Here is a 27,916-nt window from a genome sequence, read left to right on the forward strand (position 1 = left end):
AGGACAGAGAAAAGGAATAATCTAACATCAATAAATTGGAAAAATGGCTGATAAATGGCTTTCCTGATAGGTATGGTCAAATCATACTAAGTGCATCCAACCTGTCATTTTTATTATCCGTTGTTACTTTTTTGGGGGTTTGTCTGTTAGCTGTTTTTCTCTTGGCCAAAAAGAGAATTATAATCTGTACTAGAGATAAGTAGGATGAATAAACAAAACAATCAGTGTACATAAAATACTGCATCTTTTATCTATCCGCTTCTTTGTATTCAAAGGTTTTGATTCATCTCCATGGTCATTTGCAGGCGTGCCTCCTCCTGCGCTTTCGGTTAATGCCGTATTTGGACTCGCAAATAATAATACACTTTCTTCACTGGTGGGCTCCGTGGTTGGCTTGTACTTCAGTTAGGGAAAATAAGATAAAATAATAAGAAAGAAAATACACAGGTTGAATCACTCATCGAAGATCCAAGGACTATTATTGGATTTGAAAAAGCTGTATTTTTATTTCCCATAACACCCCATGAAAATGCAATTGCAGGCAAGAGATGCGGTGCATGCTATTCATTAAGCATAATGCACAGTCAAATCACACTGGAATTTCCCATTAAGGAAGCAAATGCCTAGTTTGGACAGAAAGTAAATGCTTACAGTATGTTGTTCACTAACAACACGACGCTGATTTATTTCATCTAAAACTCAAAATGAATACTAAAAGACGGACGTTATGGCCGAGTCTTTGTCTCCCTGTTGCTTGTTGTGAACATTCGCTAACCTATTCTTTAAGAGTGTCATTGCCAGAGGGTAGTTGTGCCCAATTAGTTACTGTCATGCCCCCCCAGGGGACAGAAAATGTCTTTACGACCCCCCTGATTTGAAATCGCCTACTAGATAATTCATTCATTCATTTTCTACCACTTTTCCTCACCAGGGTCGCGGGGGGTGCTGGAGTCTATCCCAGCTGTCTTTGGGTGAGAGGCGGGGTACACCCTGGACTGGTCGCCAGCCAATCACAGGGCACATATAGACAAACAACCATTCACACTCACATTCATACCTATGGACAATTTGGAGTCCCCGGAGAAAATGGGGAGAACATGCAAACTCCACACAGAGATGGCCGAGGGTGGAATTGAACCCTGGTCTCTTAGCTAGAAACTGATAATATCTAAGTATTAGTTTAATGTACTTTACAGACTGAACTTGAAACCAAAAACAGGAAAATGCAACAAAACAGTCAAACTGCATGTTGAGTACTAAAAATGTGTACATGTTGGCAAGTCTGCCCCAGTTTTCTCTTGAAATATATATAACCTCATAGCATATCTGCATATTTTGTTTTACATAATAGTGGCTCATTTTTCACTGTGTGACCCTGGAAAAAGTTTCATCTGAATATTTTTAGAATGGAGGAGGAAGAAATCCGAACCGTCAATCTCCAGACTGTGTGGCCCATATTATAATATATACATTATATTCCATATTTTTATAACACATAGAGTCAAGTGGCTGGCTGGTCGCCGGTCAATTGCAGGGCACATAGACAATCATTCCCACAATTAATAAAACGAACGGGAGGGGGGATGAAATAAAATGAATAAAACTAAAAGGTTACATGAAAAGGTTGAAATATTGATGCACACAAGTCATCATTCTGTGAGCGGAATTATTGAGCGCATCAAGAGACAATGATACAATATCAAAATGTAATTTCCACTCATTGAAATCAGAAAATTAGCAGGAAAGACAGACTATTCTATTCCAGTGGACAAAATCTTCAAAGGTCTCTGTTGCTTCACAGTAATAAAGAAAAGCCAGCGTCCTCTTCCCACCGCCTCGTATACCGTTGACCTTTCCCTCATTACGCTACTGTGGTTAATGCTGGCATTTCAAACAATGTAACATCTTTGCTGATTAATCCATTCACCCGTGCAGCCTGAATATATCAATTTATTATGGCTATTTTGAGGGGTACTTAATGGACGCAGAAAAATCCACAGTCAGTGTAACCTTTTAATCAAGCATTCCGTAAATATTGAGCCATTGAGACGATATTGAGGTTCAAACTGATACAGCCGCAGTACAGTACACAGTATATCAAGTATCAAGTACATTGTATTATGTATTATATCACTGACAAAAAATAACCACGTGCCACATAGCCCAGACGGACATGCCATGGAGATCGAGTGGAAAAAAGGTGCTCCTCTCATTCCGTGTGGAAGTGGTAAATGTTTGGCTTCTTCGTCCTTCTTTTCCAATTGAAATTTCAAGTTTAGAATAAGAAAATTGGAGACAAAAACTAGTTAGCTCGGTAACGGCATCTGTCTCTTATGTCCCTGCAGTGACCCTGATAGAAGGAAAGACTAAAAAGAAGAGTTAAAACCTGTATTTAGACATAATAAGTCATAAATGTAACCATGAAAATATTCAGTTTTGTTTTGTTTCTAACGTCACAAACCCTCAAAGTTAAAAGGTTGCTTAACACAGTAAAAAAAAAATATATATTGTGGCGAATCCTTTGTTAACTTCACAATCTAAAAATGGTCGGGCTATTAAGAAGGTGAGGGCATTTTCACACGGCTTTAAGACTTAAGATAAAAACGTCACAGCTGCTGGCCAAACATGCTGTTGATTATTCATTCTGATTGCAAGCCACGTCTGCCGTGTTAGACAGAGGCTTCACTGTGCATGTGTTGCCAGACTGGCTTCATTCAAACAACAAGTACTGATCAATATCCTCTGGTGTGTTTGTTACTTTTCTATTTTGCATAATGAAGCTAATTAGCATAACACCTGTTTCTTCATCAGGTACATGCCATACACCAGCGTCCAATCAGTCTTTTCTGTGCAATCTATATAAAACGATCCAGTGGGATAGTCTAAAACAGTACAATATGTACATATTTCATGTAGTAGCCAGAGACCAGCTGATTACTTGTACTGCCATTAAATAAAATTAAAATAAATAAAAATTGCATGTGAAATCAAAAATCTTCATTTTTGGTCAAAAAAGTATTTGCAACATATTTTGTTTAGGTGACCACTCAAGTTACAAAATAGATAACGAAAGGCTACCCACAACGCTAAAACTGGGGGGTCATGATGAGATGGGATTGGATCCACGACAACGAGAAGAGACAATATTTTAACATTAATATTAAGAAACACACAATGAAAAAGTACGACTTGACAAACTTCCATTTAAGCCAGTCACAAAATAATCCAGACCAAATAAAAAATAAAAATAAAAATAAAAATAAAAATAAAAATAAAAATAAAAATAAAAATAAAAATAAAAATAAAAATAAAAATAAAAATAAAATAAAAATAAAAATAAAAATAAAAATAAAAATAAAAATAAAAATAAAAATAAAAATAAAAATTCTATATTTAAAATAAAAATAAAAATAAAAATAAAAATTCTATATTTATATCAATGTCATTCAGTTGTAGAACTGGCCTTTTTTCTCACAGGCAATTTCTACTGTCTGCAAAACATTTGCAGCATTTCTTAAAATGCTGGCTTTTCATTGTCAAATTTCATTCTGTGTTTTTTGTGCAATGACAATAAATGAAGTTTAAGTCCAAGTCTTTTCAACTGTAATAAAAAGCAGTATTTCCTTTTCTTCTTTTTCGTTACGTTTGTATTTCCTTTGCCGACCAAACATGTCAGTGAATGTTGACTGTCACAACGAAGGCTCTGCATCTCCATCACGTGTCGTGTTTGTCCCAGATGGGAAAACTGGGTCAGGTGGATATGTTTGATATCTTTGTTTGTGTTGATGGACTCGCATTGCTCATTAATATTTCCACATGGGGGCTGTGGCATTTGGCTTTTTATTCATCTTTTTCCCCTCCTAATTCCACAATGTTACCTTGCATTGCTTCATGTTATTACTGTGTGTGTATGCTAGCGGCCCCGCCTCCACCACAAAGTGCGGGGGCTGATCATTGATTTGAGAGTTTAAATAAGGTCATAATCTGTAACTGATTCACGGTGCAGTAGACGGGAGCAAAGTAAAAAAAACAATGTTAGACTCCAGCAGGTGCAAGTAATCGCAGGCACCGGTAAGAGATAAAGCAACGTTGCAAAAAAAAAAAAAAAAAGGAAGAGCTGAAGTACTGTGGGGGAAAACAACTACATGGAAGTAGCAAGGCAGCGGAATCCATTAAACCACTGGAGTCCAACACAATGAAGTGACAATGAACCAGCGAAGGCCACACCACATGCTGTCCTGAAGAAGCCTACTAATTACAATTAAGGATCGGCTTTCACTGGCAGCTTCCTCACAAAGAAGTCAAGGGAACTCTAAATTTGATGAACACCGAGTGAATGATTTTGATGAAGGCACATTCGGCATGACTTTTGGTAGCAATGATCTGAAGTGAACTTCAGCTCTTTTAAGGGAGCCGGTTCTTTTGTCCTCTACGATAACCTGAACAGTTCAGGTGCGATCGATTCCACGTCCCGAGAATACCAATATAGAATTCAGACTAAGGATGCATTGTAGGGGACTTGTGTTTGGTCTCATTAACTCATTTGTTTGTTACGTATATCGGTCAGATCAGTTAGTTTGACATTGTATTGGACTATAGACTAATGACATATTAATGCTAATATATGATCAGTGTTTGGTAGAGCTCACCTCTGCAGGCTCCAGATTCTCTCCATTTTTCATCCATCTGTAGGAGGGTTTGGGCTTCCCTGTGGCTTTACATTCCCACACCAAAGCGTCGTCGATGAGTTTCTGGACATCTTGGGGTTTCTCAATGAGATGAGGAGGAGCTGGAACATAAAAAAAATAAAAATCAAGTTGCAAGGGAGGCCTTCAATGGACAGAAAATATCATGTCAGGTTTGAAACAGCATGTCATTCTCAATACTATTTTGAAACGATACTCTTGTTTATGATTTACTCCAGTAAAGCCTATCCTGGCTAAGGGGCTAAATCAGGGGTGGGCAAACCTTTTGACTCGCGGATTATGTAGTATTTTACACGTAACAGTCCATTTTTACACCTATATTTTTACACATATTTTACATGTAAAAGTGTCATGCAATCTGCTATATGTGCACTTTGAAATCATTTATTTGATGTAAAGTGTGTTTCTCAATGTATTATTATTATTATTATTATTATTATTATTATTGTTATTTTTATTAGAATTATTATTATTATTAGTTATAGTAATGTTATTATAGTATTATTATTATTATTATTATTATTTTGTTATATATTACTAATATAATAATATTAATAATAATAATAATAATATTACTACCATTATTATATTAATATTATTAACAACAATATTAATATAATAGTAGTATTATTATCATTATTTGTATTACTATTATTGTGCTTGTGCTCCTTTTTCCAGGAGTATTTTGTAATATTACTACCATTATTATATTAATATTATTAACAACAATATTAATATAATAGTATTATTATTATCATTATTGACAACATTATTATTATTATTATTATTATTATTATTATTATTATTATTATTATTATTATTATTATTATTATTATTATTATTATTATTATTATTATTATTATTATTATTATTATTATTATTATTATTATTATGTGCTTGTGTCCCTTTTTACAGGAGCATTTTGTAACAGACCACATCAAATAACGAAATTGATAAAGCAGCTACCTCAACCATCAAAAAATTGGCTCAAGCCACGATGCCAGGTTTTATGTTGAGTTCAAATGAAATATTTGGAAAAAACAGGCGGGCCATATTGAAACACTTGGCGGGCCGGATGTGGCCCCCGGGCCGTAGTTTGCCCACCCCTGTACTAAATACACATCATAATACCAACCATTGACCTAAAAGTGGTTTACTTATATTTTATTTATTATTAGTCGGCTTTCTTAAGTTAATTTATGATAAACCGTTAATATAATACGTATTTTCATGGAATTTTTTCATGGAATTTTTACACACAAGTCCTTGCAACAGATGCTTTGAAGCCACACTGGTCCTGGTAGGAGAATGGGAATATTTCCTGGTCGGCAAGGAATAATACTTCATGTCTTATTAATTAATCCCCTCTTAAGCCTTGCACATACAGCAGGTAGTCGTTGGATTATTGTTTGATTCTCCCTTATGCCTCGCAGGACGTCTACAGACACACGCCCCCGCCCCCTCCCCCGCCCCCCCAATCCCTGCATTCTGATGTTTATTATCCAGCTTTTAAGGTTTATCAATTGCTTTATAGTTCTTTTATTCATATATGTTCATATAAGTCTAAATGCCATAGCCTACTTCTATTCATGCTGGGTATTATTCTGCTAGTTATTTTGTTAGTCATTTTTGCTTATTTTTCTTTTTATGCACGTTACCTTGATTTTTGGAAATATTATTTTGTTGTGTAATCAATAGAGACTTGTAATTAAACACATTTCTACAACATAAATATCATAAATATCAATGCAACAATCGTTCTGTTATATCCCTGTAGTCATATCATGATAACAAATTCTTGATATATTTACTTTGGGGATTAAAATTAGCACAATAAATAGAAATAAATAAATACATGATGATTGCGTGATGGATTTATGTCCTCTATTTCCTCACATTACCATTTGATTACTTGTTTATTGCTCTTTGTGAACAAGAAATTCAGTGATAAGTCATTTTTATGTCTTCTGTCTTCTAGTCGTAATGAAGCATAGATGCAATGAAAACTGGATCCATACTCGGAGGCGAGGTGGGGGTGGGGGGGGGCTGCCCCAAAGAATATATATGTACTTGCATAGAGGGACAATGGCGTTTCGCTGCGTCATGCAGGTAACTCAAAGCTCGTTAACAAATAAGGAGAAAATGCAGTGGCGTGAGGAGATAAAGCAAGCTCTACAAAGCTCTCTGCACGTTCTGGATGGAGTGTAGGTCAAGCTACTATCACACAGGGCCAGTGGCAGGAAAAGAGTAATGGCTGACTGCACTTTTCCATTTCACAGACCTCAACTAATGTCACTCTCAAGGACTGACCTTTAGGAAGCTTTTCAGTAACAGTAAAAACCTTGCTCTAATTGGCTTCTGCTTTCCAGTATTTTTTACTTTGACAGAAGCAGCGTAAGACCAGGGATGGGTATCGATACTCTGTTCCACAATGGCGCTGGTTCTCGTGTCAACAGCAGCCAGACCCACATCGCGGCCTCTTTTTGGTGGTAAGGAAAAGGTCATTGACAGTGTAGTGCTTCACATAACAGACGATTCAGTCTATTGATTACCGCTCAGTGACTCTAAGTGTGGATTTGAGTTTGAGTGCTTGTCTGCTCAAAGGCAGTTCATTAGACCAGTGTTTTTCAACCTTTTTTGAGCCACGGCACGTTTTTTTACATTGGAAAAATCCTGTGGCACACCACAAACCAAAAATGTTACAAAATGTCTCGCGTCTCACGGGCTGAATTTGGCCCGCGGGCCGCAAGTTTGAGACCCCTGGGTTAAAGGAATATTCCATCCCTGTTCAATTCTTTCCGTTTGAGCAAATAAACCAAATGCAATTGGAATATTTGGGTCCATGTATACTATTGACATAATGGCTATTGACATAATATTTGCAAATGATGATTAATAAATGTTAATTATAAAAAGTGATATTGGATAACCTGACGGTTTCTCAAGGTACACTAGTGTGCCGCGGCACAGTAGTTGAAAATCACTGCATTAGACAATGTCATTCATGTTGACTTCCACGCATTTTCTTCTTCAATTCCTGGGATTACGTTGCATTCCGTAGATTTCTGTGCATTGTTCTGCGGAGAGAGATGCATTCATCCACTTTCAGGGCTCGACAATAACGTTGTACCGATGGCCCGGGGCAAGTTAAAACAAAATTCGGGCAAGTAAATCCAATCATTAATATTCCCGTCGGGCAAGTACACTTTAGCATGCCGTACTGCCAAGAGTTTTTTTTAAAGCGGTTCTTGTTGGGTGTTGGTAAAACACGGACTGCGTAATTCCGATGGTAATTTGCAAACCAATCCTTGCAAATCTTGAAATGGACCAATCAGAATCGTTTATTTAGACCGCGGTCCGTAATCCACAATCCGCGTTTTACCCACACCCGTTCTTGTTCGCGATCAACCAATCAGCGATCGTTTTACTAGGAAAACATCTATCATGGCGTCCCTGCCAACATCGTCTAATTCTTCAACAACTTCTGAAGGAAAACAGCAAAAAGTGATGAAACAGTGCCTCCATTATCTGATGAATTATCAGCATATATTGATATATGATATCATTATGGCAGTCTTTTCATTTTACATGGGGCAAGTTCGGGCAAGTAGTTCTCACCTTAAGGATTCCCTATGGGCAAGTCATTTTTGTTTTTAATGTAGAGCCCTGACTTTATTCATACCGTTTAGAAAGTATGGATTTATATTTTATTTCTGTGTGTCTTCCTTAGTGCCTCGTTGTCCACCCATTTCCGAGTCAAGCTGTTCTTTGGGTTCCTCTTTCTTAGTATGATCTACCACGGTGCTCATTGTTATCAATACGTGCACGGTTCCCTTTCGCAATCCTTAGCTGTTGCTTCTTTTCTTATTAGTTATTTTCTACTTTGTATTCTTTGCACGTCCTTCCAGTCTGTGTGAGCTTGATTAAAGATTTTTTTTTTTTTCCCTGCCCATCGCCTCAGTCTCTGCATCCCGGGATCCAATCCAAGTCATTGGCTAAATGTGACAGAATGAACTGACCAAAGCAATTTTTCTTTTAAGAGAGTTCCCTGGATTGAGCGTCTATGTACCATTTCACACTGAACACGGAATACCCTGATAGCCCGAACAGACAATCTTGTTCGCCAAACACCAAACACCCTGCTCCAGATCTCTTTCCACTTTACCCCAGCCTTCTGTTCCGGCTGGGCGGCCAGAGGACCACAGGTCCTCCTTCAGACCTCGCCAATGATGAGTTTCGAGACATAACGTATTCCGACACAGTAGTTCAGCATCCACTGAATGTGTGATCAAGTATGTGGGGGGTTCGAGGGGGGGTATGTGATATAAAAGATTAAAATAAATGAAGCAGCAGACCAGCAAGCCTGCATAGAATATTTATGTCAAGAGTCGGGCCTACAGTCCACATCAAAATAAGATGGCCATATCTGAATTTCTGTCTATAGAACTCATGCATGGGTTTAGCTGAGCCATCATTCCTTGTTAATCAGCATGGCGGATGTCCGCATTGAATAACATAGCAATGGAAGTTACATTAAGCTAGAAGTCATCTCCAGTTTTTCCTCAAGGAACACAGTTTTAGCTTTGATACCAGCCAGAACGCCGATATAATGTGCTTGGTAGGAAGTACCAACCAGGATAAAAAGTACCCATGCTTGACGACTCATTAACTAGCATGTCCGTTCATAATAGCCCAATATTCACCCTCCCGTCCTGTCAGGCTCCTTACCCTCTCCAAAGCTATCGACTCAGTCCGAGCTCTACAAATGAAAGCAGACAGCCCCACTTTGCCAACCTATCGAGCTAAACGTCAAGTGGCTAAAGATAGAGAAGTTAAGGAGTTAATTCACTGCAAAGACTCCGAATCCATTTAGTATTCTTTTCTTTCAAAAATCAGAATGTGCTGTAATCAAGAACTCTAGAGTCAATTCAGTAGGAATTTAATTACAAGTGTTAATAGAAAGTATGGGTGAATAAGGCCAACATGTATCAACCGGAACGACCCGCCATAAAGTACCATGTTCATTTCTTTCTGTCTCAGAGCCAGACTCTCCTCCCATTGCAGCTCGCGCGGATACACACGAGATACCTCATCGATCCCCTCATTGGCTTACACTGCTGACAAATCTCTCAAAAGCTTAATTCAAAGCAGGCTCAAAATAAGATTACTGATTTTTATCACCTGGCTGCCGACAGCATGTGAAGGGAGAAGGAGAGAGACAAAACACATCAAAATGAAAAAGGACCTGCAGCTCAATATGACCGGCCGCTGTGGATCACCGTGTGCTTCTGGGTTGTTAAAGGCAAAGAGACCGAGAGCTTCCAGTGAAGTTGTAAATAATGGCAAATTGCTTAATAGCACAAATAAATTCGCTCAGACAGCTGACACAGCTTGACTTGAGGGAAGAAAATCAGTAGGAAAGGTAGGAAGAAAATCTATATTATGGTGGCTTAAAAGAGTAAAACCAGCGTCATGGAAACTCATAGTGCGATAGTATTAAGTATAGGAATCTCATGGCATTGAGCGGGTGTGAATAGTCCATGCCGAAATATAAGGTTGCTCTACTCCAGATGACAGGCTAAATGTCTTCTAAGACAGCCTCAACAGTCCAGTTCCGATCGATTCAATACCCTCAGGCATTTTCAGTTTAGTATATTCTTCTAAGATAAACGAGCCAATTAAAGCATCATGACTTTTCCATTGGTGTGTATGACTAACCCATAAGAATAACCGCAGGTGTAAAATTGCCAGGTTACAGGGCACTTATTATGCTCATTTTCAGCCATTTCTATTGAGTTGCGGGCTCCTATAGAGCCGCTACACACAATAACCCGCACATAAAGAATTCTAGATCTTCCAGATCCTGCACCGCTTGGTGCGGTGTTGCCATGGATTTCCTGCTTCAGACCTACTGGCACGCCCACTCCACTCTGAAGCGCTCCCGAGGACTTCTGGACACATAAGTCCACGTTTACTGAGTGCTGGCAATCTGCAAGGGAATCTATAAGGGAGTTCGGATTGCATTGACGTCACAAAACAAAAAGCGTTCAGAGCCACCCACTGCTAGCATTGTGTCTGTGGGGTTCTTCAATCAAGGTAAAAGTACCCTTAACTGTTCATTGTTGGACTATATGTCAAACTATGATTGTAAAACTATAAAAATGTTAAAATGTTCGCTTTCTGGAAAATATTCATTGGATTCACATTATTTGGTTAGCATCTGTTTTGGTTACAGTCAGACCTTCTGCAAGGAATTCCTGACGCTAACCAAGGCTCTACTGTATATGTGCATTTAAAACTATCAAAAAGCGGTAGAAAATGAATGAATGAATGAATAAAAAACAATAAAAAACAGTTCTGTGTTAACATTTTAGAGAGTCAACTGGTGATGACGTCATAGAGTGGCGACATAACCTCTGGTGGCTATTTTGTTTGCTAGCTAACATTAAACTAACAATGAAGGACGTTTTCTGATAAAAAAAAAACATTAAAAACACGGATGGACTCACTCAATGTATTAGGATATTAAGTAGGGAAAAAGCAAATATACAAATATACAGGTACGCTCGGACATTTTGCATCTGCCTCATGTTAGCATGTTTTTTTGCTTAACATCTCAAATTTACTAAGTCTCTGGTTAGCGTCCAATATGGTGCACATCTTGTCGTGTTATTAAAGAGATGGGGAGGGTTATTGGATCTGAATCTAATCTGATAATTTAACTTTTCTTGGAAATGTAGATATGAAATCAGAGAATGTCAAGCTAGCAGGAGGGTTTGCTAGCTGGCGTAGAACGCGGGGGCACCTTGATACAGCGGCCTAATTAGAGTGTCAAATACCGACTTTTCACGGGCGTCTCAATCCCACGCGCTTATTTGCTACAGCAGGGATATATCTGACTTCTCAACTGGACTATGGACATCAAAGACTGGATCCGCTGACCCCCCCTTCCTGTCAATCCAGATGCTGCGGGGCAGATTATGTCCCTGACATATGTGCCTCTGGACTATGTATAGTGCATTTAATAGCTTTGATCTCCCGTGAAGTTGGAAGGATGTCAACCATGATGCCATCTGGTGGAACCCAATACAAAGCTCACCAACAAGGTCGTAGGCAAGGGCTCAGCGTCATCCGCATAACCCCTTTTAATCTGGATCAAAATATTAGAGGCATCATGGCCGACAGTCTTTAATCATTTTGATGTGCTGTTAAAACGAAACTGTCTTCGCATGGAAGACGCACGTGACACAGAGTCGAGTGAGCGTCTGCTTTTGCTGCGGGAGCAGCCAAACAGATAGGGATCGGGCTATGGTGCATTCAAGTCAAATATTTATGAACACCAAAGATCTTACCATAGAAGGAGAGCTTCCCTTTCACCGTGTTCATTCCCCTGGAATTTTCAGCCACACACTCATATGTGCCAGCATCCTCCTGCTGGAAGTACGGGATTTCCAGGACGCCGCTCGCTTTCCTCATGTCCACCTTCCTCGGGAAAGGTGCGGCATCCGCTTTTCGCCAGTTTATGGAAGGAACAGGGCTGGTAGAAAACGACACGGGCATGTTTACTCAAGTTTGTCAGGGTCTCTGCAGGTTTCAACAAGTCAAATTTAATGGTAATGGTAATGGTAATGGTAATGGTAATGGTAATGGTAATGGTAATGGTAATGGTAATGGTTTTATTTCATTTGAACATGCATCAGATTACAATTGAATGCATCACATAATTAGTTCACAGTTCCACATGTCCAAAAGGAGTAGAAAGAAGCAAAGCTTATTAAATTCTACCCCTCCATCTGGTACTTTTACAATCAGTAACTGTTATATTTGTTCACTTCCTGCTTTCCATAATACAGTTTAAGGTTTTTTGTTTTTTTTTTTTAATAATGTACCTTGTACCGAAGTACAAGGTGATATGACCATCCAATGACATAATGGGTACCATAGTAACTGTCAATATAGTGATATACGTATATAGCACATCATGACTGGTTCAAGACTCTTCATCCTACAAGACTCTTCATCCTTGTATTTAGCAAATGTATTTTAAAGCTTTTTAAGGTCATAATGAAGACAATTTAAAACCCATTTCACAGCCACACAAAGTAAAAAGTACAAAAAGTACAAAGGACTCTGGAGCAGGAGCACAAAACGTGTTATACATTTGAAGTATACAGTACATAAAACCTACAACCTTTTACAAGCATCATGATCACTAATCTCGCTGGAAAAATTATTATAACCGTGGTGCAAAATACATAACTTTGCACTCTAATTATAGAGTAATTATGCAGTTTTTTTTAACGCATGACTAACACTACTTAAAGAATACTATTATCTCTGCATTAGCTGCAGAAAATTAACTCAAGCTCCCTTGATATTACTCAATGTTGTGGTTTAGATTTGACTTAATTTTCAATATGTTTGGACAACAATAATGAATGTATCATTTATCGTTTGGTTAAAGAACCCAAGAAGAAACAGAGCATTTAAGGCTTTTTCGGGATCAAAGTGTCCTTGGTCACACTAACATTATATTCATACAAAAGGTTTAAGGGCTTATAAGGTCTTTCATTCCCTGATGAGTTTAAAACTGGAGGATTTACTCCAGACCCCAGTGAACAAAAGTCAAACGTTTTAGCTTTAATGATATTATGCTGCTGCAGTCTGGGCTCCATTACACCGTATCCAAAACACTTTGAGGCCTGCACTTGTGGTTTGGTGCTAAAAATCCTAAATATATATATACTTCATGTGCTTTAGTGTGGTTTGCATGGGTATTTTTGTCATCGGACCAAAGGCCGCGAAGGGTAAGAAATAGGGTAACCATATTTTGATGACCAAAAACCAAGAACACTCTGCCTGGCAGTGATATATACTTAATGTTTATCCAAAGTTGCCTTACAATTTCAACACATTTAAGGTACGCTTCCTTTGTATGGATAGAAAATTGTTACATTACATAAAAATAATATAGACTTTGGATTTTATAAACAGCTTGTATTTTTAAAGACTGTTAAGTTGGGGTGGTTTCTTTCTTTCTTTTGTACTGGACTATGTAGGATAGGATGATAATGAACTGGTTGCTCTTGGCACGTGGTTGGGTGCCTCAAGCTGGGTGAGGGTGGTTGGATATGGGGTTTTTATTCTGTGTAGACAAGGAATAATGTATGTTTTTGTAGGGATGAGGTTGGAATCTGGTTGGTTAGAGGGGTGGGACTAGATAAGTCTTGACTTCTTCCCACTCCCTTGTATTGATTTTGGTTGGTTTGATGTGCTTTGGATGTTTTTCATTTTCAAAATAAAGTAAAAAGAAACAAAAACAAAAAAAGCGTAGCTTTCCGATGCATCTTATATACCGATATTTGTAATTTTTAACTATAAAATTACAATATATTTGTTATTTCTACATGCTTTTGCTGTAATTCTAATGCTGGTTTTTGTCACAAGTTGTGCAACTTTGACTTGAAACACACGGGTGCCGCCGCTAAGACGGGAAAAAGAAAGAGAACACATGAGAAATAGTTTCTTTTCGAGTAATATTTTTCCTTTTATATGAAGTGAGAGTGCCGCGCCTGATGCAAGTGTTGCCTTACTTTCCCAGCGCAAAGCATTCCAGCTTCACAGTGGATCCTTTGGCAACATGAACAACCTCGGGAAACTGAACTTCAATCTTTGGCTCATATTCACCCATCACACCTGCAGGGAAAATGCAAATGAGGATGTGTGTCAGTTGAAAACAAACCTTGTTTTATTTGTACATCAAATTAAATAACTTCAGTTGGTCGTCGACAAAGGAAAGGCAGAAGACAATATCTACGGGCAAGCTGTGATCTCTGTTCTGTTGCTAGACAACTAGTGAAAACCCGTTCAAATGCCGTGTCTGTTTTGTATAAAATAGAATGTTTTGCAGCATCCAAATGTGATCTGAGCAGCTGAAATCCACTTGGTTCATAGTTCTGTCACAAATATATCTTCTGTGGACACAAACAACATACAACTCCGCAGCGACAGCACAACGCTGACAATTCACGGACAATTTCATCTCATTGGAATGGTAGCTGCTATGAACCAGAGGATGTTCCCGTTAAATCCAACAGGTGCTGCCACTGTGTCCACAAAACATCCCGTAATGGTTTTATTTCATTTGAACATGCATCTGATTACAATTGAATGCATCCCATAATCAGTTCCCAGTTCCACATGTCCAAAAGGAGTAGGAAGAAGCAAAGCTTATTAAATCCTACCCCTTCTTCTGGTACTTTTACAATCAGTAACTGTTGTAACATTTGTTAATTTCCTGCTTTCCATGATACATGTGCTGCCCTTAAGGCAAGTTTCCGAATATATAAGTTAATGGGTTTAAATAAGCAATGTTAAGGGTGTGTATTTTGCTAGGAGTGATTAAAAGTTGTTTAGGTAAGTAATTCATGGTTTATAGAAATTTGTATTTAAAAATGTTATCGCCGGGATCCACTTCCGGTTTTCGGAGATGTACTTCCGGTTCACTTCCGGATGTCGCGGGGGGGAGGAGATCGCTCATCGAGACTGCACGGGAACGTTGTGGATGCCACCCACGTTGAGTTATCACGCAGGAATGCCGTGAGTTTGACTGTATTGTGATTTATTTTGATATATTTGGATAGTGTTTTTTTCTGATTGATTGGGCTTGGGGCATTTGATAATGTAGCAGCCGCTCAAGATGTTGAGATGCACCTTTTCTGTTGCAGTTTTCACCGCACACACACAGACACACACACATATCTGTGAAAGAAGACAATTAAACTTTGCAGTGGAACTCCAGAGTCTTCGTTTGTGGTTTAGCTTGGTGTCACCAACATCCCTGTTGAAAACACTACAATACAGTTCAAGGTTTTTTGTTTTTTTTTAAATAATGTACCTCGTACCAAAGTAGGAGGTGATATGAGCATCCAATGCCATAATGGGTACCATAGTAAGTGTCAATATAGTGATATATATATAGCACATCATGACTGGTTCAAGACTCTTCATCCTTGTATTTAGCAAACATCAACTGCTTGTATTGTTTCTTGAATTGGCTCATCGTTGTGCATTGTTTGATTTCCTTACTCAATCCATTCCATCGTTTGATTCCACATACTGAAATGCTATGGCTTTTTAACATAGTCCTATCATATAAGTGTTTCTAATTTAGTTCTTCCCTGAGATCATATTTCTCCTCTCTTGTAGAGAAGTATTGAATTACATTTTTAGGTAATTGGTTATTTTTAGCCTTATGCATTATTTTTTAGCTGTTTGAAGATTAACTATATCAGCAAGTTGAAGTATTTGTGATTTTAGAAATAAGTCTCTGTAGGCGGCATTATGAATTATCCTTACTGACCTTTTTTGCAGTACATTTAGCGAGTGAAGATTGCTTTTGTAGTTATTACCCCATATTTCCACACAATAAGTAAGATATGGTAGAACCAGAGAGCAATAAAGAGTGTATAGTGATTTCTGATTTCGTTTCTCTACTATTCAACTATCCCTTCTTTGCAGGTGGAAATGATCAATCTGAGTCAACAACACTCTATTTCGAAGTACGATTTAATACAGGGAAAACCGACTCAGTGTGCCTTATCTATATTTCAGGGAGTTGGAAACGCCACCTGAAAGAGTGGTTACTAAGCTGTCTATGCTATGCTAGGAGGAATTCCATGACCAAGGTTACTTTCTTGGCGTTTTACCAACATCAACAATTCATTAACAATGTCAACAATTCCTCTGCATTCAATACAGTTACTGAGGGATCTGCAATTGTTGTTTGTTTTAATTACGACTTTCACCTCCCAAATTTCTGAGTTGACGTATTTTATACACAAATAGTTATTCCGTTCCTTCATTCCCTAGCAGTAATTTAAATATGGCAACAGTGTAGCCTCATTGACAGAAATATACTAACTAGGTGGCGCTGAGGTGCAACAATTTTTACTCATTTAGCCTCGTGCAAGCATGCATCGATATTTGTTTATACCGTTAAATGTGTCCAATTTACAAAATGAATATTGTGGAGTATTTAAAAGGGGGGTTGGAATTAGTGTTTGATCCCGTAAACTAATTTGTAGGATGTTAATAAGCCGGTGAGCCGAGTGAGAATTTAGGTCACACATGAGCCTATTTTACATGGGCATCGTACGCTGACATGCATTCGTCTATCTTGGTCCACCCTTTTGCTTGCATCAACAGATTTCAAAGCTAGCAGCATGGTACAGTGCTTTGATGCACCCCAGTCGACTACATTAGTGTTTGAATTTAGGTGCGGTCATTCCGCGGTTTGTATACACGCATCATGGGGATCAATGCCCTTAATTATTTATTTGAACCGCTACGTTTCCAGGGTGGAATGCTGATGATGCAAGTTACATTTTCCACGATTGTTAAAAATTCTGAAGAGTGTGCACAAGTTTGAATTAATGATCGTGTTTCTCAAACAACGTCCATAGTCCAATCGGATTTGTTCATCTGTGGTTGACTAATATTCGAATTATCGTTTTTTGGAATTTTGGAATTTGAAGCACTTGGAGGTTGTCCTCCTTGGGACTTAGGATATTTGAATCTGCAGTTGTTTAGAAATGGCCCCCAAAAACACAACATGACATCCACGCCCATGATGAGTGTCCTCAGTTGTCCCAAACGGGTTGAAGAAACTAAGCTCACCGTCAGTGCGAAGCACAAGTGGGGTAGGTGGGCCCTGGACTCGAGTCTTTGTCACAGGGTGGGTCACAACACAAGTGTAGTTGCCCACATCTGAGGGCTCAACTTTAGCGATGTAAAGATTCCCCGTCTCCTGCGAGATAAAACGACGAGTGTCCTGCTTCACAAAGGTTGGGTACTCGTTGAAAATCCAGGAAAATTCCAGATCTGTTGAGATAAAGACAGAAGAGAAATTAAAAGCATGTTGGAGAATAATCCGGATCAGAAACAATTTGTTATTCCTCAAGGGAAATTTTTATTTCATTACACTACTTTTTGGTTACAGTCAGACCATTCATAGAATGCATTACATTTAATAATAATAATGATGCTAACCAAGGTTCCACTGTATATGGTTTAGGCAATAAAAGTATACGATTTTTTAAAAATTCTGTACATGTTGTTATAAGTTTTTGTTCCAAAACTTTGTGAAATACAGATGTCACATGTTGCTGTCTCCCCCAGCCACAAGTGCTTATTTGCTTTCCCAAGCAACCCTGAAATGCCACATAACGTGAACGCTGTATGCTGTTTGTGACATTAATGATGGTCTTGCACAATTTGGATGTTTTTCCAGTCAGTCTGCTTCCATGATGAAGGTGACAAGCCAGGAACAGCGTGTAAAAAAAAAAACACATTTCATTATTTAATCATGATATTTGCTTGACTTATTTGACAGGCTAACCTCCAAGCCGAGAAAACAGGATTATTGTATTTTTGTTTTAGGGTGTTAAAAAGAAAAATTTAAACTACAAGCCAAGCTGGGGTTTTTTCTTTGATTATATATACTGCACTAATGTTTAGTCCCGAGAATCTTTCTGTCATATTTCTGGTTCCACATATAAGTAATTTGTTTTTTTTTTTTTTAGAAAAATAAGTAGTGACAAGAAAGAAAGAAAATCATTGTTTTGAGAATAACACAGAATGCACATTCCCCTCAAGAACAAATACACGGTTGTAACAACAGGCTCAATGTATTCAACTTGACATCTTCTGGATATTCCAATGCATACAAATGTGCAGCAGAATAAACAACAAATAGTCAACTTTTTACTGAAACGTCTCTTATGCTCTGCAAGCCAAAAATCTCTGTTGCAGACACAGTATAAGAATGACCATAAAGCAAATACACACATTGCATCATGCCAATATAATGTGGCATTAAGAATGGCCAGAATAGAACTAATCAATGCTGTTTGTAATTGACAGGAGTGTCCTATTTACCCTTAGTGAAACCTTGCTACTACGACTAGACATTACAAAGCAGTCAGGGAGGTGCCCTTTCCCTTCACGGTCTCCCATCTGATTGGCCATTTATTACAGCATGATGCAATACATCTAGCGGCAAATGTGCGCCAGCTGATCCCTCCCCATTTGGGTCTTGAGATTATGGTTTGGCGGGAGTGCGTGAGCAGTTGAACAGAGTGATGACGAAGCAGATGTCCGTGGGGACGAAAGACACTTGAAGGCAGGATGTTGTGTGTATGGATGTTTTTCTCTCCAGTGATTTTGGACTATGACTGCACCTGCCCTTGTTCTGCGATTGAAACCCAAATGACGACATGGCACGGCATGTGCGGCAGAATACTACAGAGGGATGGAAATACGGTTTATTCAACAACATGCAAAATGAAGCTCGGGAAAGCTTTGAAGTTATGCATTATTATTATTATTATGACTCGAGTGTAGAAACTGTTTTTTTTTTTACTATTTAGCTACAATAAGAACAACATAGCTGCTCTGGTGATTGTAGGAACAATTCCAATGTCATTGAAGCCTTCAGACAGATAACAGCTGACGTTACCTTTAAGGTTTGATGGCTCCTTCAATCTTAAGCTCACTTTCCACAAGCTGATATGAACAGAACCCCCCCCCGTCCCATAAGGGCCAACTTCAAAAGAGAGGCCTTACTGAATATTCAGAGCCTGAACAAGTTGTGCAATCAAATATCCTCATTACACAATGTATCTCAAACTGATTTGTCACACCTTAAGTACACTTAGTAGACCTATCATCCTGTCTGACAGTCTCTTTTGGTGATGGTCTGTCTTGCATTCGTCACACTTTATTCCGCTTGGCAGAAGTAAGAGAAAAATATCATACAACAGATGTACTTTTGTTCCCTGTGCCAATCATCTTTGGCAACTATTATTTATAGTTAATCATGCACACTTGAAATAAAAATAACAGTGATTAACATTACCATGAGTCCACTTTTTTTTACATTTGGATGAATATGATTATTTGTGGGCTGCACGGTGGATGAGTGGTTTGCACACAGGCCTCACAGCTAAGATATCAAAGTTCAATTCCACCCTCTTCCCACATTCCAAAAACATGCTAGGTTAATTTGCGACTCCAAATTGTCCATAGGTATGAATGTGAGTGTGAATGGTTGTTTGTCTATATGTGCCCTGTGATTGGCTGGCCACCAGTCCAGGGTGTACCCCGCCTCCCGCCTGAAGACAGTTGGGATAGGCTCCAGCACCCCTCTGACTCTCGTGAGGAAAAGCTGTAGAAAATCAATGAATGAATGATTACTTGGGGGCTGCACGGTGGAAGAGTGGTTTGAACACAAGCCTCACAGCTAGGAGACACGAGTTCAATTCCACCCTCCTCCCACATTCCAAAAACATGCTAGGTTAATTTGCGACTCCAAATTGTCCATAGGTATAAATGTGAGTGTGAATGGTTGTTTGTCTATATGTGCCCTGTGATTGGCTGGCCACCAGTCCAAGGTGTACCCGCCTCCCGCCTGAAGACAGCTGGGATAGGCTCCAGCACCCCTCTGATCCTCGTGAGGAAAAAGCTGTAGAAAATCAATGAATGAATGATTACTTGGGGGCTGTACAGTGGATGAGTGGTTTGCACACAGGCCTCACACCTAGGAGACCTGAGTTCAATTCCACCCTCCTCCCACATTTCAAAAACATGCTAGGTTAATTGGCGACTCAAAATTGTCCATAGGTATGAATGTGAGTATGAATGGTTGTTTGACTATATGTGCCCTGTGATTGGCTGGTGACCCCGCCTCTCGCCCGAAGACAGCTGGGATAGGCTCCAGCACACCCCGCGACCCTCGTGAGGAAAAGCGGTAGAAAATGAATGAATGAATGAATGGATAAATATGATTACTTGTGGGCTGCACGGTGGGTGAGTGATTCGCACACACGCCTCACAGCTAGGAGACCCGAGTTCAATTCCACCCTCCTACCACATTCCAAAAACATGCAAAGTTAATTGGCGACTCCAAATTGTCCATAGGTATGAATGTGAGTGTGAATGGTTGTTTGTCTATATGTGCCCTGTGATTGGCTGGTGACCCCGCCTCTCGTCCGAAGACAGCTGGGATAGGCTCCAGCACCCCCCGCGACCCTTGTGAGGATAAGCGGTAGAAAATGAATAATTACTTGTGTTCAGCTCGATGTTCAGCAACTTTTTTTTGTGTAGAACTCATAACATTTTAAATAGCTGATTAAATTATTTTAATTATAATTAATCAATTAATGAAGGTTAATTCATTAATTGAAGGTCAACATAAAATGATGACAGTGTGATGACACTGTGGGACCCAATAATCTCGATGCCCCTTACTGACCCGAAGAATGCGTGATAATAACGGACTTTGTCGTTCCCTGACATATGTGCATAATTTTGTTTGGATGTTTGTGTTTCATATCATATTGTGTATGTTTCTGAGCTGCGAGTTTGGGGTTGAGCTGTAGAGGTCAGTGGCGTTTCTTTGCAAGTGAGAGTCACCCTGGAAAAAAAGAAGAGTCCTGCCCTGAAGTGCGGAGGGCGTCTTGCTGTAAAGTATACAGTGCTGTTTTGTAGACGCCAATAAAAAGCTGATTTGTGCACAGTCATTCTGCCTCATTGCCATTCTGCCGACATTCTCTTATCTAACATACCGTTGTATGTCTTGACTACAAATTAGCATTTTGCATTTTGTTAGTTGCTGTGCTGGAATGCAGGTTAATAACGCCATGCTTTTATGTTGAAGCTTACTTTGTAGTACACATCGTGTATCTAGATAGCAGTTATGGAGTAATTAAGAAGTTGACAAGACTACAACACGATATACACAAAGAAATAGCGAATTTGTGTTTGAAATTCCGTAGTGACCAAAGCAGTCAACCATGTATGTTGATGCCGACTTCTGATGGAATTTTTCCAGCTATTTCCGCTTATCCGGGTCCGGGTCGTGAGGGCAGCCCAGACCTCCTTGTCTCGGGCCACCACTTCCAGTTCCCCTGGTGGACACCTGTAATCTGTGTGAGACGTATTCCATCCAGCGTGTCCTAGGTCTACCAGCACTTTGGAATGCCTGGAGGAGGCATCTGAACTGGAAGCCCGAGCCACCTCAACTGGCTCCTCTCGATGTGAGGGAGCAGTGGCTCTGCTCTGAGCATCTCCTGGATGATGGAGCTCCTCCAACCAGCCAACCTTCTTTGGTCATGCCACTCCGAGTGAACAGAACTTTAACAGAAATGTGATCCTTGTTAATTAGTTCCAGGCCCTAATAAGTGAATTTCCACAAAGTAGGATTCAATACTAATAAGTGTCATACTTTCAAAGACCATAGCAAACCTGGTATTTGTGTACAATACCAGTACAATGTTGTTCTACCTATTTTTGCAAGTGGAACTCAGCCAGATAGACTGTGTTCTGATATTACATAAGCCATTTCATTTGTACTAAAGCCATTGATGGCTACATTTGCCAGCATTTATCTTCATGAACACAGCATCAGCACATATATTTAATAACCACTTAACAAACTCATGTAGATACAGTATTTTAAATAGAAAGAAGACATCCTTAAGACTAAGGGGATGAATGCCGCCGGGGGGGTTCCAGAGACGGCAGGGAAGGAAAAGAATGTAAGCCAGATAAATAAATAATGAATGAATTGATGAAGCTTGTGATGGTGCGATGAAAAAATATTCATCATAAATTCCTAAGCGTTCCCCCGGGGGGGCTAAGCTTTCATTCTTAGTGACATGCTTGTTATGGACGGACTGTCATCATGAACTGCAATATAAACATACTGCAAGTAAACACTCTAAAACACAAATATGCAGTTATGACATGTCATGCAAAAATAAGTTCAATAAGAGTTCAAACACATACTGTTTAAAAAATATATTGTGATTCATATCTGTGCTTTTTTTACTCATGATTTTTAAGCATTTTGGTGATTAACTCATTCAATACCAAAGATGTAGTTATATGGTTTTATAAACCTGAATGCACCATCCCAACAACATATTTATACGTTTTAATGCACAATAGCACAATGCATTTAACTTCAGAGATATTTTAAGCCATAAAAAGCCACAAGGTGGCAGAAGTTGATAAGAGATCAGCAGGGATCGTGTGAATGGAAGAATCATACATGCATGGAGGAGTGTAGCGTGCAGAATTGAAGTTTTAACACACGTGTGGACACACATAGTTCAGTTCCTAATATAAAAATTGTAAATAGCTCACAGTATTATATTTGTAAATACATTTTAACTTTGTTGTAAAATAAACCTTTTTGTGTAGTTTATTTTGATATTGTTGTTTAGATATTTGAGCTGTCAAAAAGCTAAATAAATATTTGTGTCAAAGTGAAAAGTTATGCTTTTCCACAAAAGCAGGTTTCCTCCATATTTTAGTTGGGAACTGATATTTTCCTGAAACTTACTCTCTATTGCTGATTGCTAAAGAACGGAAAAAGATAGAAACACGCTTTTTTCTGATGAATCTTTCTTTTGGTAGGTTCCAAGCTGGATATAGACAAAATAACACACAATATTCTGTGTGCCGTGAAAAACCAGTCAAAAAAAATACTTAATAATTATTCATATTGAAAAACCTAGCAAAGTCATACATATTAACAAATGAACAATTCACGCGTAGTTGGTAATAAGTAACCGAGGCATGCTGCATATTTAGTACACTCAAGGCTGATCTCGCCTCAAGTGCTTCCAAACTGAGGAACTCCACGTATTCTGCTGACTCCGTCATTGTGTAACTGAATGCATCAAGTCGGCATCACATCATGTCATATCTGCTTCAGGCTGGTCTACTGTCTTCGTTACAGGACTGGACGGGATGCACATGCTCTGTGTTTTCAAAGCCTCAGGTAGCCATACAAACAGGCACGGCACTCACTAAGAACTGCTCGGAGAGGAAATAAACAGAAGTGATTTCAGTGTTGAGTGCCTCAAAGGTCTCTGAGCATTAGAAAATAGAGGTCAGAAGCAATGGGCCCTCAACATAGCACGGTGTTTGTGAGGCACAGAATGCATGGCAAAGTCACATTTACAGCCCATTAATGGCCTCGCAAGACACAGAGGCGGAGCGCTTTGCTCTCGTTGCTGCCTCTGATCCACAGTGACAGCCAGAGGGGAAACCGGACTGCAGGACTTTATAAACCAGACACCTTCGAGAGACTGTACTGAAAAAAAAAACAAAAAAAAAGACTTCTATTGCTGTGGTTTTATCGATCTAGTTCCCCAGTGGATGTTGCAGTTTCCAATATACTACATCTCTCGTCACTGGTTCTAACATAAGGTATCTCTCAGCATCCAAATACAAAAAACTGGAACTTAATATTTAATATCTTCAAACAAGTTGTATGTTGCATATTATAGTTAATATAACATGTCTTAGTAGATGGTTGTTCTCTTAAATGTCTAATATGAGTGTATGGGGTGGTATTTTAAGTCAACAAGGCTCTGAGAATTTTAAAAAACATATTTAGAAAGCCATAACAGGTTTCTAAATATATAACAGTACGGACATTTCTGTGTGAATAGCCCCTCTTTTTGGGATATAGGAGAAAATATTAATCTCATTGGGCTTGAGAAGTTGTATTTAACAAAAAAACATTTTCTCGTTGTTGAATATAGTGACTTAAAGACAAAGTCGCAACTGGAGGTTTACCTTGCATCATTCTATCAACAGGTAAAAAGTGAGTGCAGTGGGACATACATGCACGACAACAGGAATCCTCGGTGGTTTTCCAGTTGCTAAGGTGACCGACCGTGCTTCAGGTACCTGCTGTATAACATGATTTCACCTTTCTACGTCTGTTTTTATGTGTTTTGTTTCAATATGGATATACTAATACACAATGTGAACTATGAATGATAAAACATGACTATTAGAGAGTATATATATGTATCCCAGGCAATGCAGTGGATAGGTTAAGTTGCGTGTCAGATATTTGTTGACTTGTGATTTACTGGTAGTAGTTTGGATCGCTGCATTTGCTGCAAGCTACTTGAACCATCGAAAGGTCGTCTCAGATTGATTGGCGCTGACGACTTGCAAGTCAAGTTGGCAGCTTGTATGTTAAAATGTTCAATGAAATACTTTGGAAGCAAGTAGTTTGCTGGACTAATATACTAACACAGTTAGTTAGTAACATATTGATATAGTTCATCTTCAAACAGCTAAAATAATGCATAAGCCTAAAAATAACCAATTAGCTAAAAATGTCATCCAATACTTCTCTACAAGAGAGGAGAAATATGATCTCAGGGAAGAAGTACATTTGAAACACTTATATGCTAGGACTACTTTAAAAAGCCATAGTATTTCAGTATGTGGAATCAAACTATGGAATGGATTGAGTAAGGGACTCAAACAATGCGCAACGATGAGCAAGGATGAAGAGTCTTGAACCAGTCACGATGTGCTATATATATCACTATATTGGCAGTTACTATGGTACCCATTATGTCATTGTATGGTGACCTCGTATGATCACCTTGTACTTCGAAAAAAATACAAAAAACAAAACAAAACAAAACCTTAAATTGTATTACGGAAAGCAGGAAGTGAACAAATGTAACAGTTACTGATTGTAAAAGTACCAGATGGAGGGGTAGGATTTAATAAGATTTGCTTCTTCCTACTCCTTTTGGACATGTGGAACTGGGAACTGATTATGGGATGCATTCAATTGAAATCTGATGCATGTTCAAATGAAATAAAACCATTACCATTACCATTACCAACAATTGACGATCCTATATCTGCAGCCCATATGTCTTCGTGGCGAGCTTGCTTACAGTATATGATCCAAACTGCCTCGGTTGTGGAAATGACTATTTTCAACCTTGCACAACAGGTGTGACAGAACATTTCTTCTGGGATGAAATCTCCACAGGCCCTGGAGGATTTGTGTTTTTCTAGACGCACAAACAGCCCGAGGACATGACGCAAGATTGAAGCCCAGCAAGCTAGATAAAGACGCTTACACAGTGTTGGCCACAGCCAACACAAAAAAGGAAACGTCTTCTTTACTGAACAAATGGAGATAAACAGTTCCTCTGTTTTCCCTCTATGCTGGTCTTTTAGGTACTGTGCTGTATACTTTTTCAAAAAGCTTAGAAGGGAGAATTCTGTCATCCACACATATCCTCCGGGAAATATGTGTACGCACCACTGACTCCTCTGTGACCTTTCATACATGATTAGGAACTCTAATCAACTGAGTGTCACTCCCTGGAAATATAGCATATCCCATTTCATGCTGCTGTCATGTCGCTGGCTGCTTGTCACTACGGTAACTGCTGCATCGCGTCAAAACTCAAAACGCTTTTTTAGAAAAGCCTCCAAGAGCATGGAAGGAATGGAGTGACAGTTTTTTTTGTAACTGAGACACCTGGGAATACGACTGAAAAAAGGGATTGTGAAAGATTTAACAAAATGTATCATTTGATAATGAGACCAAGTCCCAAGTAATCTTTTTTTTTGAGTGTGAATGACCACATCATCATTAGTCGAATATGCCACAGTAAAGAATAATTAAAACACATAAGACGGGTTAGTGTTGCCAAAATGTGTTGCTTTGTTGTTGAGGAAGGTGTTCCTTACATGTTGTGATTTAAAAAGAGGCACTTATCAACCTACCTCAGGCCTCCCTCACTCACGGTGCAACACAGCAAGTAACTACATACTACCACACAATGTGGGTATCGACATTTTACACGCTTAATAAATGCAAATATTTAATAGTAACTCATTAACCACAAGGCATGCTGGGATGTGCACAGTACCCCAAAATCAAAAGTTACCCGGCTTATTTTGGAGGTCATAAATGAGTATAAAATGGCATTGTTTTGCATGTATTTTAGTGTGTATATTCCAATACCTGCATAGCCCGTATAATAGTTAAATGTGCTGCTTGTACAGAAATCCCTCGCTACATCGAATATCAAATATCCGTCACTCTCTTGGTTTTCCAAAATGAATTAATTAATAAATAATCACGGTTGAATATGGCCCTATATTAGTCATCAAATATTGAAATACAAGGTATATGTATTATTCTGGCTACTAGGCATCAGTGATGACACAAAACATTAATGAGACATGACATTACATCAGTCAGCCATGGCATGTCCGATATATGATAAAGTGACGAGAAATTCCCCTCCTATTCCATGTGGAAGTGGTACATTCTGGATTTTTTTTGTCTTTCTTCCCCACTCCAATCATAACCCTTTCTTAAGTTTAAAATACATAAGAATAAGGCTAATTATTTAGTTCTCTAACATGCTATGCATTTCATGCTATGCCATTTCTTGTGTCCCATAGGCTAAGCATTAGCAATGTGGTGGACACAAAGAACAATAAGAGTGTAAAGGGGTGTGATTTCATGCCTACATGGGTGTAATAATGGTTAAAAAATTGAAAGTAATAAACTTGTTTTCTATGCTCTAACTACAAAAAAAAAATCCATTTATTAACATTGAATTTTGCAGAAATCAGTGTCAAAATACACGTTGTTGCAGTTGTCTCAGTTCATCGTTTTTTACATTTGTGGCTGGCCTGAGAACAAATCACTTAGAGACGACATTAAACTTCCTGTAAATTGTATTTGTGCAAGCATGTCTTGTGACATTTAAATATCCTTCTGCTCTTCGTATGTAGAATACTCTGCATGTGGCGAGAACGCATGATAAAGATACACAGTTACAGTACATAGGTACAAACGCTACCTGACATAAAGAGAGTAACCTGCCAAAACACGCCCATACCCACTCTAAACACGGTGGGTAGCAATAGGCTACACGGCAGATGTTGCCTTCTCTTATGAGCAGGAACCCTTTCTACTGTTTGAACATGTCTTTCTGCATGGATGAGCACATGCATACGGGCGCCAAGACAGCTGTCCGCCATGCATAATGTGTCCTTTGAGACCCCCCCTCTGGCAGGTGGAAGTCCACTAGAGTCTTGGGCATCTCAGCACTGTGGGAAGGTCCACAAACATATGGTACTGAATAGGGATGTGCAGAGGTTTTCCTTGAATTTGGTTACACGTAGTTAAAATGCAATGAGGGTCTTGTGAATGACAAATGATGGTGTTTGGGGGGGGGGGGGGTAGATTTGTCGTATAGATTATTTCTTCATTATTGCCCTGTTATTTGCTGTCGGGGAGATGACGCCACAATAAGACAACTCTTTACCATGACATTTTTCGACATTCATTG

The 27,916-nt window shown here is 38.9% G+C and overlaps 1 protein-coding gene and 1 long non-coding RNA gene across 3 annotated transcripts in view; one reads left to right on the forward strand and one right to left on the reverse strand.

The window, feature by feature from the left end:
• LOC131107250 (contactin-4-like) overlaps nt 1-27,916 on the reverse strand; it is a 122,242-nt gene that overhangs the window by 51,130 nt on the left and 43,196 nt on the right. For both annotated transcript variants that reach the window (XM_058057228.1, XM_058057146.1), the window contains exons 6-9: nt 17,385-17,588; nt 14,300-14,402; nt 12,059-12,243; nt 4,650-4,789 (exon numbers count right to left, since the gene is read on the reverse strand). In XM_058057228.1, the coding sequence (XP_057913211.1) occupies nt 4,650-4,789; nt 12,059-12,243; nt 14,300-14,402; nt 17,385-17,588 (632 nt within the window). The remainder of the gene's footprint in view (nt 1-4,649; nt 4,790-12,058; nt 12,244-14,299; nt 14,403-17,384; nt 17,589-27,916) is intronic.
• LOC131107363 (uncharacterized) lies at nt 15,233-27,790 on the forward strand. Its single transcript, XR_009120251.1, has 3 exons — nt 15,233-15,305; nt 24,378-24,466; nt 25,549-27,790. It is a non-coding gene; the product is annotated as an uncharacterized LOC131107363 (long non-coding RNA).

This window comes from Doryrhamphus excisus, chromosome 1, assembly GCF_030265055.1.
Source record: "Doryrhamphus excisus isolate RoL2022-K1 chromosome 1, RoL_Dexc_1.0, whole genome shotgun sequence".
Classification (NCBI taxonomy): Eukaryota; Metazoa; Chordata; class Actinopteri; order Syngnathiformes; family Syngnathidae; genus Doryrhamphus; species Doryrhamphus excisus.